At 38.2% G+C, this 19,147-nt stretch overlaps 2 protein-coding genes across 4 annotated transcripts in view; one reads left to right on the top strand and one right to left on the bottom strand.

The window, feature by feature from the left end:
* Positions 1-11,530, top strand: part of FAM185A (family with sequence similarity 185 member A) — a 130,627-nt gene extending 119,097 nt beyond the window's left edge. For 2 of the 3 annotated variants that reach the window (XM_037836483.1, XM_037836479.1), the window contains one exon: positions 796-1,065. In XM_037836483.1, the coding sequence (XP_037692411.1) occupies positions 796-819 (24 nt within the window). In that variant the 3' untranslated portion in view covers positions 820-1,065. Of the gene's footprint in view, positions 1-795; positions 1,066-11,133 lie in introns of those variants that run through there. The other variant, XM_037836476.1, reaches the window with a different exon arrangement.
* FBXL13 (F-box and leucine rich repeat protein 13) overlaps positions 1-19,147 on the bottom strand; it is a 316,890-nt gene that overhangs the window by 41,487 nt on the left and 256,256 nt on the right. The window contains exons 16-17 of the mRNA XM_037836473.1: positions 14,233-14,352; positions 13,349-13,475 (exon numbers count right to left, since the gene is read on the bottom strand). Coding sequence (XP_037692401.1) covers positions 13,349-13,475; positions 14,233-14,352 — 247 coding nt within the window. The remainder of the gene's footprint in view (positions 1-13,348; positions 13,476-14,232; positions 14,353-19,147) is intronic.

Below are 19,147 nucleotides of genomic sequence, written 5' to 3'. Positions count from 1 at the left end.
AACAACAAAAAATTATGTAAAATATTAAAACCATGCTTAACACCTTTACATAGAGCCACACAGTTCTGGCTGTTTACTTTCTGTTCCAAATACTCAAGTAAAATACTAAGCTATAAATGTCAATATGCACAACTATTATATACATAGATGAATGATCGTGTTTTTACAAAAATTGCAAGATACTTCTCTATCTTCATAGAGATACACCTGTGAAATTTGACCCTGCTGACTATCCCCTGCTTTTTGAAACACCACTTTCCTGGGTTCCCATGACATCACTGAACTCTTTCCCCATCTATTTCTCTGGTCATTCATTTTCAGTTTCCTTTGTGGGTTCCTCCTCCAAATCCTTCTGTGAGTGTTGATGTTCCCTGGAGTTCTGAGCGTAGCCTTCTTCTCTTGTCCTTCAATCTCTCGTTCCTGGCTCCAACCACTTTTACAGCTCTACATCCAACCAAGATCTCTCCCCTGAACTCTAGATCTGCTTCTCTGACTGATAACTGCACCTCTGGATGCACCATAAGCACCTCAAATCCAGCACTATTGATATTAGAGGACTAGATTGTAAACTGAAGGCCAGGAGGTTTTACTGGGTTCTTTCCACTATTTCTCCTAGCTTCTTCAATCAGGAGTCTTATTAAAGCTGAATGGCTGGCTCATGATGGACTTCTTGATTTAAGTAAATTGCTCCTCCCTCTGCATTTTGCATCTTTATGACCCCCTTTATAGGGCCAAGATTTCCCTATTCGATACATAAAATCTATATAACTTAGGATAATTGATATGTGATTTCAGGATATTGGAAAATACAGTCTATGAAAGAAGATGGAATGAGGTAACAAGGAGTCTAGGACAACTGGAAATCCTGATGTAATTATTGGGAGTGACCATCATAGGAAATCTAAAAGGAACATAAGACCCCTGACAGTCAGCAAACATGAGAAGCCTCCCTTCCTGCTGCTTCTGTTGAGGATAGAATGGGATGTAACTTGTTGTGATGTTCTGCTTTCAGGAATGCATGGATTGGAATATATCTAATTCCTACTGGAATGTATGTAACTCTTATAGAATATATATAATTCTCTGCCAGACATCCTAAAGACAAAATAAATTATCTAAGATTCTGAAAGTCAGATGTCTGTCTGTCTTCTCTTTGTCACCTAGGACCCTAGGGGCCCATAGTCTAGAGAGATACTATGTCTTGGTACTAGTTTTAAACATATCCAAACGGAATTCAACATCTTGTTTCCAAGTCCTAATCCCTTTCCTAGGTTCTTTTCCAGGTTTACAGCACCATTATATTCACAACTGACCAATCAAAAACCTGGGAATTGAAAAAGCCAAGGGGAGGAGCTGGACATTGGAAGTCAAAGGAACCTGGAAGAGAAAGGAGAAGACATCGCCATGTGACACGAGGCAGGAATGCAACCAAAGAACCACAAGGAATGCCTGCAGCCAGTCAGAACTCTATGACAGGGAGGAAGCAAGTCTTCTAGCCTCAAAAGCCTACTACCCTCAAAACCAAATTGACTTGAGAGAAGATCCCTAGTTTACATCAAGAAATAAGCTGTAGTGCTTGAATAGTCAGTGTTTTTTGTTTTTTGTTTAAGCACACTTGGAGATTCATCAGCAATCAGAAAAACTATGCCTAGAGAGAAGGAGAAGATGGTGGCATAGAGAGGAGTGGAAGCTAGTTAGTCCCCCCAGAGCAACTAATAAAAAACGAGGAACAACTAGTAAAAGATCTCAAATAAATGCTGGGAGATGACCGCTACTGTCCACACATAGTGCAACAATCTGGAATGGCAGAAACACCTGAGATCGCAGCATAAAATCTGGGGTGTATCTTCCCAAGAGGAAAGAGGTGGGGCCCATCTCTACTATCTGCCTTCCATTCAGAACCAGACCCCAGAGCCTGGGGGAAAACAGTCACAGGCCACACCTCCTTACACCAGTCTGGAGTGACAGGCTGACAGGTGCCACCTGCTGGGCAGAAAAGCACAGGGTGTGTCAATCCTCTAAGACACACCATCAGGGAAACTAGATACTGAATATTTCTTCCTTCTGGGACCTGAGCCTGTTCTCATCTGGGAAAACCTGACTGGGGTGGCCAAGGAGGTCAGATGTCTAGACAACAGAAAACTACAACCTACACTAAGGAAAACGAAGTTATGGCCCAGTCAAAGGAACAAACTTACACTTCAACTGAGATACAGGAATTTAAACAACTAATGCTAAACCAACTCAAAAAGTTTAGAGAAGATATGGCAACAGAGATAAAGGCTATAAAGAAAACACTGGGCATACATAAGGCAGAAATTGAAAGTTCGAAAAAACAACTGGCAGAATCTATGGAAATGAAATGCACGACACAAGAGACGAAAGACACAATGGAAACATACAACAGCAGATCTCAAGAGGCAGAAGAAAACACTTAGGAACTGGAGAACAAGACACCTGAAAGCCTCCACACAAAAGAACAGACAGAGAAAAGAATGGAAAAATATGAGCAACATCTCTGGGAACTTAAGGACAAAATGAAATACAGAAATGTACAAATCATTGGTGTCCCAGAAGGAGAAGAGAAGGGAAAAGGGGCAGAAGCAACAATAGAGGAAATAATCAATGAAAATTTCCCATCTCTTATGAAAGACATAAAATTACAGATCCAAGAAGCGCAGCGTACTTCAAACAGAATAGATCTGAATAGGCCTATGCCAAGACACTTAATAATCAGATTATCAAATGTCAAAGACAAAGAGGGAACCCTGAAAGCAGCAAGAGAAAAGCAATCCATCACATACAAAGGAAGCTTAATAAGACTATGTGTGGATTTCTCAGCAGAAACCATGGAGGCAAGAAGGAAGTGGTGTGATATATTTAAGATACTGAAAGAGAAAAACCGCCAACCAAGAATCCTATATCTGGCAAAACTTTCCTTCAAATATGAGGGAGAGTTCAAAATATTCTCTGACAAAGAGACAATGAGAGAGATGGTGAACAAGATACCTGCTCCACAGGGAATACTAAAGGGATCACTACAGACAGCCAGGAAAAGACAGGAGTGAGAGGTTTGGAACACAATTTTGGGTAATGGTAGCACAGCCATGTAAGTACACTGAACAAAGATAACTATGAATATGGTTGAAAAAGGATGGTTAGGAGCATGTGGGACACCAGAAGAAAAGAGGAAAGATAAAGACTGGGACTGTATAACTCAGTGAAACCTAGAGTGTTCAACAATTGTGATAAAAGGTAAAAATATGTTTTTTCATAAGGGAGAACAAATGAATGTTAACATTGCAAGGTGTTAAAAATAGGGAGGTATTGGGGGGAAATATAATCAAAGTAAATTAGAGACTATAATTAACAGAAAAAAAAGAACTATGCCTAAATCAAGTTCTATTAAAAGTATATTTTATAAGAAAACACAAAACAAAACAAAACACCTGGGCATTGTCTGTGTGTCCTCTCTCCCCACTACTCCCCGTATCCAGCCAATCACCAAGTCCTCCCAGTATTACCTCCTAAAGATCTATCCTTCCTGCCACCACCCCTGTCAAAATCTCATGATTTTTACTTGTTATTGCAATAGCTCCCCCCTTCCTAAACAGATCTTCCTCACTGCCACCAGAGTTATGTTTCTTGTATTTGTACATGTCCTCTCAGAGTTCTTCAGTGGCTCCCACTGCACACTGTATATAGTCTGAATCACTCTGCAGGGCACCCTAGGCCATTCATGCCCTGCCCTCCACCTCTTTCTCCAGCTCCAGCTCCTGCCACATCCCCTGCTTCTTAGGTCGTGCTCCCACAATACCCAATCACCAACACATACCCTTTCTTGTGCCTCCCTTCATGCTTCTCCCTCCACTGAGAGTGTCCTCCTCCTCTTCTTTACCTTGCAAACTCCTACTGAAGCTTTCAGTTCCCACCTCAAAAGCTGCAAAAACCTCCCCTATACCTCCTTCACAGAGAAAACAGAGACATAAATGCTCATTTGCCAACTCAGCTAGGTTGCAATGATGCACATATCTCCATCACAGAAAATATATCTCATCATGCCGTAATTCTAATAAATAATTGCTAAGATGTATTGAGTGCTTGTCATTTGCAAGGCTCTGTGTTAAGCAGTTTACATGCATTATCTTATTTAATCCTCACCACAGTATTAAGAGGTAGGTAATATAATTCTATTTTAAAGAGAACAAAATGGAGGTGTAGAAAGGTTAACAGCAACAGCCTCGATATGAACCCAAATTCTGAACTCATGTGTTTAGTCACTTTATCATAGTGTTGTTGGTTTTCTGCTGGACTGTACCTTGAGAGCAGGACTATGCCTGTAATCTCAGAACGCCCAGAACGTAGCAGAGTACCTGACACACAGCTGACAAGGAATAAATATTTGTTGAATGAATGAATGGTCTATGTATAAAATGATATGTTTTTAATGGACCCAATTTTCTCTTATCTTGCTGGCATACTCTCAGAATTCTTAGATGGAGCCTGTTTCTCTTTAGAATTGTTTGAAACAATGTTTACATTTCACATATTCTTTCTGAAATATTTGCTCTTTCTGGTAATGCTTACCACATTCTTTTAGGAATAAAGAACATAATTTAGACTTGGAAATATATATTATCTCAATTAATTAGCACATCCTGTTTCTATTACTGCCAACACTATCTTGTTCAATGTTCTTAAAAATGTATCTTAACCTCACAAGTGATCTTTCCTTTTTACTCTGTTTAGCAATTACAGTTTTATAAAAATAGTCTACTTTGTCTTCTCATTTATTTTTGTTTATTTCTATTTGCTTGGTTATTAGTATGAATTTTGTAATCATTTTTTCTCTTTAAAACATATCAATCTCTTCAATTTTCTTTTTAAAATGTATCAACCTCTTCGACTGAAGTTATCCACCTACAAGTCTAAGGAAAAGCAGGCTTTGGTCAACACATGGAAATAGTTTTTCTATATGCTTATTCAGTGGGAGGGTGGGAGGCCTTGACACTGCTTGCCTCCTCCCTACTGGAGGTTCAGATAAGGCTTATGCCATCAAACGTGCTCCTTGAGGGAAGTGATAGGCTCAAGCCTGTCACTTCCCTTGGTACTGTTTTTAGTAGGCATTTTGCTGGAAACAGGAGACAATTGGCTGTAATCTCTGTGAGGAAAACCCACTATCACTAGTGATGGGCATAGCAGATTCATATAAGGCCACTGGACAGAAAAAAAAAACCTGGAGTAGACTAAAGAGAGGTCCAGCTCCAGATGGAAAACTACAACAGAGCAGACTTCTCATTATGCGCTTTGTGAAAATACAAGGAAAATCCATTTGTCTCTGAATTACCCTGCTTTCTCTTAACTCTGATTCTTCCTATTCCTTGACTCCCAAGTGATTTCATATGTTTCCCGCTTTAGAGATTTTGCTTCGCGGAACCTCAGGCCTTATTTGTGTGTGTGTTCCATGCAGATGGGTGGTCTACTGAAAGTGTATCATTGGATTAAGACATGCAGCTGTAAGCACTCCCATTCCTGCTCAGAGCACAGCCAAGAAAATGTACAATTTAAAGAAGACTTAAGTGTTTGGTTGACAGTGAGGAAATGGGATTCATTCACTCACTGACTCACTCACTGGTCAAACATTTTGCATGTGTCCTATGTACTGGACATTACACTAGGCACCAAAGAATCAAAGATGGGATGCTCTAGCCTCTGCTCTCAAGCTTACATTGCTGTAAGGAGATAGGCATGGAACAAATGTTAAAATATAATGGGCTAATGACTTAAGTGGAGGCATACATAAAATGCAGTAGAAACAGAGAAGGAGATTCTAAGCCTGCCTGGGAATTTCAGAAAGCTTTAGAGAGCTGAGACTTGAGGGACAAGCAAGAATTTACTAGATGGACAAGAAAGGAGGAAGGTGTTTCAGAAAGAGGGAAAAACTTGGAAAGAGGGGGAGGCAGGGAGAGCATCGCATCTTTCAGGAACTATAGAAAGGAGAGTTCTGTGTCCCTGGAGCTGAAGATGAAAGGTGGAGGGTCAGCTGGAAATGAGGCTGCGAGGTGGGCTGGGCCACCTCAGGAAGAACGTGGTTCATGATAGGAAACTGTTAAAACTTTATCCTGTTGAAAATGATAGAGAGACCATGAAGAACTCTATGAAGGGAGTGATAGGCTCAGATTTGCATGTTTGAAAGATTACACTGCTACAGAGTGGAAAAAATATTAAATGCAGTGATAGTTAAGGAAGGAGAGGTCCATAAGGAGATATTAGAGCTTGAACTAAGACAGTGGCAGTGGGGATGGAGAGGAGGCAAGGGGCAGATAAAAGAGATATTTAGACTATACCAATGATTGTTAGAGTTCTTATGTTGGTTTCTTTCTGTTTTAGTATATTATTTAGACATGGAAAGATTGTGCTGTATCAGCTGAAAATATCTGAAACTAGATGACCCTATAGCATACAAAATTAAAATTAACATGGAAACCACATGCAAATATTCAATTAAGATTGGTTTTTTCCAATTCAATCTGAAATTAACTTATGTGCTACCAATAATTTAAGAGCTACCATTACTGTGAGGCCATCTGGACAGACAGCACTCCTATAATGTGGCAGAGATAAGGTATAGTACATCAGAAAGTAAACAAAGCTGACTTATTTAGAAAAATTTCTAGAGACATTAATGTCACCATGTGATTTATGTTTTCTTAAAGAAAGAATACCTCAATAAAATAAAACCCATTGCTATTGCCTCAAAATGATCTAGATTTAGAAGTGTGATTTTCTGATAATTATGGACAGCACTGCAACGCTCATTATAGATAAAATTACGTTGAAATATAAAAAGGCACTATTAGTTTATGTCAAGACTGTTGTCATTATCACCAGTGAGTACTTACTCAGTCACACAAAGAAAGGAAGGAAGAGCATCCCAGGAAGAAAGTACAACATGTATGAAGGCCCTGATAAAGGCAAGACTGGCTTGTTTGAGGAGCTAATGAAGACAGAGGGGCTGGAGGAAACGAATGAGGGGGAAGGGGCATGAGATGATGCTGGAGAGGTAGGAAGGGTATGTTTAATTAATGGTAAAAGTCCTTTCAAATTTTGGTCTTTCCCTGATTCAGCCTCTCTGTTTTATTAGACACTCTTGGTTATTCCCTCCACACTCCATCCATGACCACTGACCTGGTTCTCTTACATCTTTATGACCATCTTTCTTTAATCTTCTTCATAGATTTATTTTCTTCCCATTCCTTAAATATTGGTGTCCTGCTGTGTTCTTCCTGAGTGAACATTTCTTCTGACTCCACACTGTCTCCCTGAGCATCTCTGTCAGTCACACATGCAAGCAAATGATTCCCATTTCTGAATTTCCAGTTATGGTCTCTCCCAATCCTTTGACCTGAATGCCCCACAGACATTCAGTCTAATCAAACAGAAATCAATCATGACTTTTTCCCTTGAAACCTGCTACTTTTCTTTCAGTTCCTTTTTTTTTTTTTTTTTGAGGTAGGACCTCCATCCACCCCAAACCAGGTTTCTGGGAATCATTCTTGACTTACCCCCCAGGTCCTCAACTGCCACAACCAATCAATCACCAAGTTCTTTTAGTTTTAACTCCTAAATGTCCTTTCCACACTAACTCTCGCCTCTGACCTAGTTCAAGAACTTATCATATCTTCCATTAATTACTTACAATACCTCCTACTAGTCTCCCAGCCTCCAGTCTTTCTCCCCTCCTATCTATCCCCTAGGAACTATGCAAGTAATCCATCTAAAATGGAAAGTTGACTATCACTTTGATTTCCTTACTAAGTTCAGCTTCATCATCCTTTGGTTCCAGCCCAAGCTCCTTGGCATGGCATGAAATTCCCTAATGACATCTCCTTTTCAAAGTATGTCCTTTCGCAGTATATTCATAGTATACATATTGCTAGTGTATTCTAACAGAACTGAGCTACATAAAGGTCCATTTGCATGCTTCTGTGTTGGGCAGGCTGAATTTAAGAGATCCTTCTCCCTGCTTACCTCTATCACTCTATACCTGCCATATATAATGAAATTACCCATACCCCCCTTTCCAAATTGAGCTATAGGGAACAGGTTTTATTCACATTTGGTAATGCTACAGTCCAGCATTTATTTTCTTCATTCACTGAGTATTGATCAAGTGCCTACTACCACCCAGGTTGCTGGGGAAGCAGCGGTGACCAAAACAAAATCTCGGTTCTCCTGGATCTCCCATTCTAATGAGGGTACTACAGGAGATTGCCTACTACATGATAGGCACTTGTGATCTAGTACTTGAAATGAAAAACTCTGAAAATCAGGCAAATGAAAGATTCTTCTTAAACCACTGTCTAAATGCACTGTCTGGACTATTGCTCTGACTCATTTTTCCTTTGGTGACTAAGGCAACCTAAGCAACAGATTGAACTGCCTTAGTCTGAATCCTGTGGTCGTTAGTGAATGATAATTCTCTTAACTAGTGGAACACATGTTCCCATATTCATGGAGATGTAACCTCATATTCAAATAATCTTCTGAGGTGGGGAGAGAAGGAATAACATCCCATTTAATTAGACATTAAAGAACACTGTGGAAGATTAAAGATTTTAAAAGATATTTTGATACTATCACATTAGTGTCTTCCCTCACTTAAAATCTCTATTCTCTTTATATTAGAAGAAGCAAAGTGACATATTTCCTCTTTCCCTAAAATATGCTTATTAGATAATTTCCTAAACAATTTTGAGTCATGGATGATACAATAAATGAGTCACTGCTCTCCACAAAAGGAATGACTTAGGACAATAAAATTATTGAAAGAAACATAAACAGTTTGAAATATCTGGGTTCTCCTCTTTGATTCCCCCATTTAAATTAACTCTCAAACATCTTTCTAGCTTTCTAAATATCTGGATTTTTGCCCTTGCTGATTAACTTCCTCATGAGTTTCCATGATTTTCAGAAATTGATGCCTCTTCACACCTACAGTCCTAAGGACCTCTTCCACTTCTGAAGAATAAGTTTCAATTATTTTGCTGCTCATTTCCTGGACTCCTGTATATCTCTATAAAAGCTGTCTTGCAGATTTCTCAAACTAAAGATGCCCTTCTTTCCCAACCTACAGAGAACCTACTCCTCCCACATTTTTCCCCAGCTCAGTGATGCTGTCACCATTAATCAGATGCCCAAACCAAAAATCTACACATCACCCTTGATTCCCTCTTTGTTCCTTACTCCCACACTTAATCTATCTATATCTTCTGTTGCTTCTTCCTCCCAAATGCCTCTCTAATCTGCTGACTTTCCTCTATCCCTACTACCATCTCAGTTGCCCTAATACAGATCCTTGTAACTTTTCATCTGGATTACTGCTTTAAAATCTGCCTGCCATCAGTGCATCTCTTATTCCCAAATCTATCCAGTAGATACACTGATCTTTTAAAAATGTAAACCTGATCATATTACTGATTGACAATACTGAATGTCCTCTCCTTGCTAAAAGGACAGAGGCCAAATTCCTTCATGTGGTCTTTGGGCCCCTCGCAGCCTGCCCATGCCCACCTCTCAAACATCTCTTGCCACTCTACTCTCGGTCAAGCTGCATCCAAATGCTCAAATTTCCTTGACATCACATACTTTAAAGTCTCCATATCTTTGTGCAGAATGTTTCTTTGACTTACTGCACACCCTTCTGCTTCTCTTGAAAAAGATTTTCGCCAGTTTCCTGAGATTTCCCTTCTCTTTGCTCCATGCCTGTCTTCCCACTAGATTGTGAGAGCTAGAGGGAGGGGCCATGTCTGTTTTGTTCATTCCAGCATCTCCAGCACCAAGCACAATGTAGTCAGAATAAATACTTGTTAACTTAGCAAGGAGCATGAATGTAACTGAAAGAGTTCTCATTACAAAGAATTGAGGGGGGACATTATTAGAAGACATAAGAAACATTTTTTTCAAAAGGCACAACTGGTCACATTTGATCTTTGGTGAAAATCTGTGACATTCTGATATTTAAAATCTCAAATGTTGAGTCTGCAGTCAAATTTGCACTTCATCAGACCTACAACCGAGGTGGGTGTTTAGCTGCCCAAGTTTGACAACTGGGCTGACTCAGATTTGAGTTTAGCTTCCACAGCTGTTGTAGAGCTATAATTGTCAATCATTTGGTTTTTACATCATAGTTTAACTGACTTGGAAGAAGGAAACTTTTCAGAAGACTTATATTTTGGTCTTTAGCACAACCAACTAACAATCTTCCTCATAGATGTCCAATTATGTATATTTTTCACAAGAAGATAAAAACAGTGAATTGAATGTGGAGAAGTTTCTAATTTGTCCTCCATAGCTGAAATTTTAATATATGGTGTTTGAAAATAAAAACTGAATTTTCAAGAAATGCTAAAACCTAGAATAGAGCATTTAAGCTTCCCTCCATTCATTCAACAAATATTCACTAGACACATCAGGCTTGTGATAAGTGCTGCGACAGAATTGTATTTTGATGTATTTTATAATGTACTTCTTGTTGCCCTGTAGTCTTTCAGACAACAGCTATGTATTCTACTTGTATACATCAGGGAATGGTTTTTACAGAACACAGGAGAAAAAAAAAAACCAGGCCTCCGAGCTTCAAAAGCCTCAACTTGGAAAGACTTGGGCATAATATTATGAAAAACCACGGACTCAGCTGGAACATTTTTTTCCACCCCCAGACTAGATAGAGTTTATGCCAAAAGAAAAGGAGAGGTCCAGACACAGAAGAGGAAAGAAGAGGGGATAGGGGAAGAAAGGAGAAGGGGGAGATGAGAGGAAGGGAGGGAAGAAAAAAATAAGAGGAGGGAAGAGCCAGAGGGAAGCAAAGAATGAGACACTGGGGGAATCTGTCAAATGAGACCCTAACACAGATCTCCCTGGACTCTGTCCAGCTGGAGAAAGTTGGAACCTCCAGATAGGTTTGAGGATCTCAAAGTAAATAGGAACCAATTCCACCTTTCCCTGGTAGAGCTGAGGAAAGTAACACAACATCAGAGTTTTCCCATGTTCATCACTGTATCAGTTAAGAGCCAATGAGGAAAACAGAAATGACTCTGAGTATTTAAAACTGAGGAATTTTATTTGTAACAGGGAATTGACTACATAGGTAATAGAGAAACTGAGACCCCCAAATGGAATAATGACACCATCTGGAGATCAGCAGCCGCAGGAAGCCACTCTAACTCGTATACTGGAAGGACAAAGGGAAGAGGTGGTGTCATGGAAGCCCCAGGAACCAAGATCATGAGGGAAGCTGGAACCACATCAGGCCTGTTCAGAGGGAGTGGAATACAGAGGAAATGCAGCTGCTGCTGATGATGCAAAGAAAGGGGGTGGGGGAGACCCTGGCTTCTCCCTTCTTCCTACTCTCCAATCTCTCACAAATGACTCATGTGGTGGTTTGAAGCTTTAAGTACCCCAGAAAGGCATGTTCTTAAATTTAATCCATTCCTGTGGGTGTGGACCCATTGTAAGTAGGACCTTTTGATGAGGACTCAATTAAGGTGTGACCCACCTCATTCAAGATGGGTCTTAATTCTCTTACTGGAGTCCTTTATAAACAGAATGAATACAGAGAGAAAAAGACACCATGGGAGCAAGAAGCTGAAAGCAACGAAACCCAGAAAAGAAGAGAGAGATGAGCAGATGCTGCTATGTGCCTTGCCATGTGGCAGAGGAGTCTGGGATCACTGGCAGCCAGTCTTTGGGAAGAAAGCACAATCTTAATGATGTCTTGATTTGGACATTTTTCTCAGCCTCAAAACCGTAAGCTAACAAATTCCCATTGTTAAGCCAACCCATATCAGGGTATTTGCTTTCAGCAGCCTAGCAAACTAAAACACCTCATAAGGACCAAAAACCAACTAGAATCTAGCTGACATGGGGAGTTAAACCTGCAGGGGTCACCACTTTGTAGCGGAACAGGGGAAGGGTAAGGCATGGGTCTGAAGACAAACACACTCAGGATGTGGGAACAAAAAAAAATGCATATATGGGTTGTTTAGAACTATGGACTAAGACAACCTCACAGAGTCCCCATGCCCCAGCATGACCCAAGGGGCCCAAAGCAAAGCAGACATGACAAGGGAGCCTGAAGACAAAGGGGCCTTGAACTGGGACAAAGAAGACACATTAGAGATCTACCTGGGTGGAAACCAAAGACAGATGGGCCCACAGACATCTCCATGGACTCCATCCTGGACAAAACACAACTGTAAGGGGACCAGATTCTGACCCCCACCATGTAACTGCCCTCCACCCTTATCCTTGTACCACATTTATATGATATTCCAAGGGAGGAGGGAGAAGCCATCTAGCAGAATGGCGGCTGAGTCTAAATTCATTCAAAACTAAAGAACGTAGACTGATAAACAGACACAGTCCTCGGTCTAAAAGGGACGGCTGACTGTTTGGGAACAGATGGACACATAAAGCAGATGACTGTAATGCAGTAAGAGACAGATCATGTTAAATATTATACAGGAACAGATGCACACAGAGAAATCCCAGTACTTGCCTGCAAGGTAGGGCTTCTCAGAGAAGACTTCACAGACATGTGATATTTGATATGAGCCTTGAGGGATGAACAGGGTTTAGCAAGCAGATCCAGGGGAGGGATGGAAATTATCCAAGTCAGTGAAAACAGCATATGGAATGTACAGATGCATGGAATATTCCAGGAAAAGCATGTCATTAAATGTAGCTTGCAATGAGAAACAGGAACAAAGAAGGAGAGAAGGGAAGGAAAGCAAATCAAAGTTAAAAAAAAAGAGACTGAGAATAAAGTTAGACAAGGCATTTCCAAATCAGTATCTCTAAGTTTCAGAAAGTCTCTTTCCAAAGGACCCTCACCTCTTTGCTGTCTTCCTGTACCCTTTCCAATGCACTGATTTTCAAGAGCATCCAGTCCATTCCTTATCTTAAACCTCAAGGCACCTCAGAGAGGCTTACAGAATGTGCAATGCAAAAGACAAATGTAATACTTAAGCCATCTAAAATACATTATCTCCTCACTGACCAAATTTCTATAACAAAACAAACTTTAATATGTAACTCTTCAATCTGTTGGGACTCTCTTCAAAATACAGTATTTTGATATTTTTTAAACAGAGAAACAAGGCCATTGATTTATAAAAAACCTCATATATCACTATTCCAGAATCAATATTCCTAAATTTGCCTTTATAATCTAATAATTTAAGAAATAAAAATAATTGTTGTTCTCTTCATTGTTTACAAAATGGTAAATGATTATATGACAGAAAACAATAAAAGTCACTGAACTGTTTTATAGATATTTTTTTACCTCATTGCTGATGCCCGTTCCAAAGACATCTAATGACACCAAGGAACAGATGCTTATAATATGCTCTATTCCTAAATCTGATAAATGTTCACAATTTCGTAAATTCAAATAGGTTAAATTAGAGCACCTGAAAGAAAGCAGTACAAGGAATTAATTTTAGCTTTCAACCACACTTTAGTAACAATTTCTGCATATAAAAATTATCTGGGAAAAACAAATTATATCAAAGCAAGGATTTTCCTTTTCTTGAAATAAAAGTAAGCTTAAAAGTGGAAAATAATCTGTAATTTCAAAATTGGGTGAAAGGGAAGAAAATTATTATGTAAGATTTTATTCCTATGATTTAATTTGATATTGCAATTGCAATTTTTAACTTAAAAAATCACATGCATACAAAAACCAATAAAGTAAGTGCCATGATGAATGACCATGAAAAGTGCATAGTAAAGTTTCTCACTTGCCCCTTACAAGTTTGCTACATAAATACTTGACCCTTAGGGAAAACAAGACCTCTAATGAGTAAGAGGGATGAAGAATAAACCCTTGAGCCAGAATATTCCTTGGGAGATACTGGAATAGAGGTTTCCATAGAGATAATTTCCTCAGAAAGTATACAGAAGTCGGCCATGTGACTTCATGAATGACTCCATCTCACACTTTCTCCTAGATGAAATCAAGAAACATTTCAGATACAATCAAAAGGTTAGTTCAATCTGACTTCTATATCTTTTAATTGGTTTCACGGAGTTCTGGATCAGCTTCTGGGTATCCCTAATGTTCCCCGGTTGGTTTGAAGTCTTGCTTTTAGGTGTTTATCCATTTCTCCTATTAGCAAATATACAACTACTAATGATAGGACATAAAATACTACTATTTTATCATACCACTCTGAGAGTTTCACAATAGACGCATCACCCAGGTGGATACAGTTACTTAAATTAAGCTCTCTTATCTTGCTGCTCACAGGACCATCAAGAAATTGCCTTAGTCCCACATCACCAATTCTGTAGGAAAGAGTAACAAAAACTTTACATGTGATTTTAAACATAAATACACAGAATACTATTAAAAGAATAGTTATTATACCCCATACACTTCAAGTTAGCAAAGTAGTATCTAAATACTGGTATTTTGTCAATATTTTAAAACCAAATTTCATTATATAACCTTTACTGTAATAGAGAAAGTATAAATAGTTGTAATGGAAGAAGTATTTATACAAATGTTATTCTTGTTTATTTGTTCATTTAATTAGGTGGCATGATTACTAGTAAGAACGATGGCACATAAGGTCTGTCTTGGATTAAAATGTGATCAGGTTAATAGTTCCAGATGTAATCTCCTGCAATATCAAAACTTAGAAGAGGTAGAACCAAGACTAACAAACTACTCTCAGAATCCTGAAGGAATTTCCACTAAATATACGGTAGATGATGAAGCTAGACTGGAATCAAACAGGTGACCTTTCCTTTTCTTCTGAATGAGGGAAAACCTGATGCTGGAAGAAGACCTTCATTTGGATGCCACCAATTCCTTCTAAAAAAGCACTTCAGGAAGTGAAGCAGGACAGGAGACTGCACTCTGCATCACGAGAGAGGCAGTTTTTACACACAACCATCTTACATGTGGTGTGGATGGGAAGAGTCCAGGCAGCAGTTCATGCTAAGAACTGGCATTTTGTGTGCCCGCCTCTTGGTCAGATTTGCAAAGAACTGAGCAGATCCCATTTCAGTTGAACGGGCCATAGCAAGTGGGTGCCTTCTGTGTCCATCAACCCACTTTCCACCTACTATATGAGAAGGGTACTATGGAGGCCCCGGGTGAGCAGTAAAATCCAGGGGGCAAGGGTGGCAGGGATGGAGGGCTGGATTATTCATTGAGAGACATTTTCAACATCAGGAAAACAAAATGAAACATGAGATTTGAAAGGATGGGAAAGTACACCCCTGAAAATGGTTAAAAAAGAACACTGACCATTTTAACCAGTGTAGAGGAACAGAAATTAGGAAGAAGGGCTCTGGATAAAATAAAAATATAGTCTAAGATGCATTCTGAGATGAAAAGGTGACCAGGTGAGAAAATAACAATAATGTGATATAAAAATATCTGGGATTTCAATTGGTGACAAAGTCAAGGTACTGCTAATATCACTGTGGCTCATTGTCTATATTTATCATTAATAAATGAGGGGTTAGAAATGAGAAAGTTAGAAAAATGAAGATGTCATTTAAAAAGAAAAGAAAAGAAAAAGAACAGATTGCAAAGAAACTAAATTTTTAATGGAAAAAATAATACCCTAACTTAAGCCATCAAAATCAAAATTGACTGATTAGAAAATTAAATGAGTAAGTAGAGGGCATATTTGAGAAGTTCCCTTGGAATGCAGAAGAAAAGTATAATTACAAATAAATGAGATAGAAAATTAAGAGTCCATATTTGAATAAAGGGAGTTCTTGAGAAAGATACAAGGACAAATAAAAACAAAGACACAGTAAGAGATACATGAAAGAAAGCTTTTTGAATAGTAAAACACAACCCATACATTTAAAAAGATAAAACAAATAAAATTAAGAAAGCAAAAAATAAGTTCAAATAATATGCAAACAGAAGAGGCAAAAGAACATCAAATATATCAGTGTTATTATAATGATATACATAGATACTTTAAAATATTCCCTACTAGAAAATAGAGCTTCTCAAATTGGTTTAATAAAAAAATCTAAACTATACATAGTCTAAAAGAAACGCATTTAAAATAAGACAAAAACAAACAAAAAAACAAAATTGCAAAGATGGATTAGGCAAACAAAATTAGTACTGGGGTGGCAATTTTATATTTAGTCAAAATACTACACTAGTAGAAATATTAAACAAGATGAACAGGGTAATTTTATACTGATTAAAGGTATCACCTCCCATGAAGATGATTTGATTGGAGACAGACTCTAGGAATCATATTCTTTCCTCCCTTGAAATGATATATGGTGTAATGGTGTAGGTATTAAAATTATATATCTAAATAAAAAAATCATACTGGCCTTGGATTTGTTCTTTGCAACAGAAATACCATATATATATATGGTGAAGCATAAATACAAAATAAAGCAAAAATATTTATAAATTCAAAATGGAAGTAATTAAGATACAATTTTGTGGAAGGCTCAGCTCAACAAGCTAAACAACACAAACATTGTCTTTCCCACCATTCCCTATCCCTAAATAAAACATTCTCAATTGAAAAGCCTGAAATTGTATAGTTCACATTCTTGTACCATAATGTAATAAAAATAAAAATTAATAACAAAATGATAATTAGGAACTACTTGGACATTATATATTTAACACAATTCCAATTAATTTTTCAACAGGATTTAATCCAGAAATACCATATTTATTTAAGCCATCAAATAAATAATTTAGGGTTAGGGTTAGGGTTATCATTATAATGATAAATATAGATACTTTAAAATATTCCCTACTAGAAAATAGAGCTTCTCAAATTGGTTTAATAAAAAAATCTAAACTATACATAGTCTAAAAGAAACACATTTAAAATAAGACAAAAACAAAAAAAAACAAAATTGCAAAGATGATGTGGACAAAATAATTCCAAAGATGATGTGGAAGAATAAACTGGCAAGAAAAGCTAATCAACTTAGAAGACTAAAAAGTAGTCTCATTCTGTTAGATATTAAAACATATTCTTAAGCAATAATAATAAACAATAGCATTTATTGAGTGATTTATGTGCCAGACACTATTCTAAGCACATTTTTAATTTATTTGATCCCCATAAGAATCCTATGAAATAGATTTTTACAGATGATATACTGTGCAAGATTAGATAGAGGATAGATAAATGAATGGAACAAAAAAGATAGCCTGAAAACATATATACACACATACAATTTATGAATATATTATATTATAATTAGGGAGGCATCAAAAATCAGTAGAAAAGGACCATTCAGGAAATTGTAAGTTAATTGCTTAATGCAGTTAGTCTCAAACTTGGATGTTCATCAAAAGCATCTAGGTTGCTTTTTAAAAAAATACACAAGCTGGGGTCCATCCCTAAAGACTCAGATTCAATAACTCTGAGGTGGGGCTTGGGAACCTGTAGTTTTATTCGACTATTCAGGTGACTCTGATGCCCGCAGAATTTTAGTTTCATTTTATATGTCTATTTTTTTTAATCTTCATTTTATTGAGATATATTCACATACCACGCAGCCATACAGAACAAATCGTACATTCAATTGTTCACAGTACCATTACATAGTTGTACATTCATCACCTAAATCAATCCCTGACACCTTCATTAGCACACACCCAAAAATAACAAGAATAATAATTAAAGTGAAAAAGAGCAATTGAAGTAAAAAAGAACACTGGGTACCTCTGTCTGTTTGTTTGTTTGTTTCCTTCCCCTATTTTTCTACTCATCCACCCAAAAACTAGACAAAGTGGAGTGTGGTCCTTATGGCTTTCCCAATCCCATTGTCACCCCTCATAAGCTACATTTTTATACAATTGTCCGAGATTCATGGGTTCTGGGTTGTAGTTTGATAGTTTCAGGTATCTACCACCAGCTACCCCAATTCTTTAGAACCTAAAAAGGGTTGTCTAAATTGTGCGTAAGGACCTCTTGGCTCCTTTTGGAATCTCTCTGCCACTGAAGCTTATTTCATTTCCTTTCACATCCCGCTTTTGGTCAAGAAGATGTTCTCCGTCCCACAATGCCAGGTCTACATTCCTCCCTGGGAGTCATATTCCACGTTGCCAGGGAGATTCACTCCCCTGGGTGTCTGATCCCACGTAGGGAGGAGGGCAGTGATTTCACCTTTCAAGTTGGCTTAGCTAGAGAGAGAGGGCCACATCTGAGCAACAAAGAGGCATTTGGGAGGAGGCTCTTAGGCACAATTATAGGGAGGCCTAGACTCTCCTTTGCAGCAACCGTCTTCCCAAGGGTAAAACCTATGGTAGAGGGCTCAACCCATCAAACCACCAGTCCCCTATGTCTGTGGTCATGTTAGCAACCATTGAGGTGGGGTAGGCCAATACCCCTGCATTCTCCACAGGCTCCTCAAGGGGGCTCTACATATTTTTTTCCTTGTTTTTTTTTTTTTTTTTTAAATCAACTGTATAAAAAAAAATTAAAAAAAAAACAAACATACAATAAAAGAACATTTCAAAGAGACCATAACAAGGGAGTAAGAAAAAGACAACTAACCTAAGATAACTGCTTAACTTCCAACATGTTCCTACTTTACCACAAGAAAGTTACCTAATATAGCAACATTTCTGTGAACTTACTCCTACTATATCCATCAGAAATTAACAGACCATAGTCATTCCTGGGCATCCCCAGAACGTTAAATAGCTTATCTGTTCTTCTTGGATTATTGTTCCCCCTTCCTTAATTGCTCTCTATTGCTAGTTCCCCTACATTCTACATTATAAACCATTTGTTTTACATTTTTCAAAGTTCACATTAGTGGTAGCATATAATATTTCTCTTTTTGTGCCTGGCTTATTTCGCTCAGCATTATGTCTTCAAGGTTCATCCATGTTGTCATATGTTTCACGAGATCGTTCCTTCTTACTGCCGTGTAGTATTCCATCGTGTGTATATACCACATTTTATTTATCCACTTATCTGTAGAAGGACATTTGGGTTGTTTCCATCTCTTGGCAATTGTGAATAATGCTGCTATGAACATTGGCGTGCAGATATCTGTTCGTGTCACTGCTTTCCAATCTTCCGGGTGTATACCAAGAAGTGCAATCCCTGGATTG

The sequence above is a fragment of the Choloepus didactylus genome, chromosome 5 (assembly GCF_015220235.1).
Source record: "Choloepus didactylus isolate mChoDid1 chromosome 5, mChoDid1.pri, whole genome shotgun sequence".
NCBI classification, from domain to species: domain Eukaryota; kingdom Metazoa; phylum Chordata; class Mammalia; order Pilosa; family Megalonychidae; genus Choloepus; species Choloepus didactylus.
The sequence above is the reverse complement of the archived record's forward strand: the minus strand, read 5'-3'. Positions and strand labels throughout refer to the sequence as shown.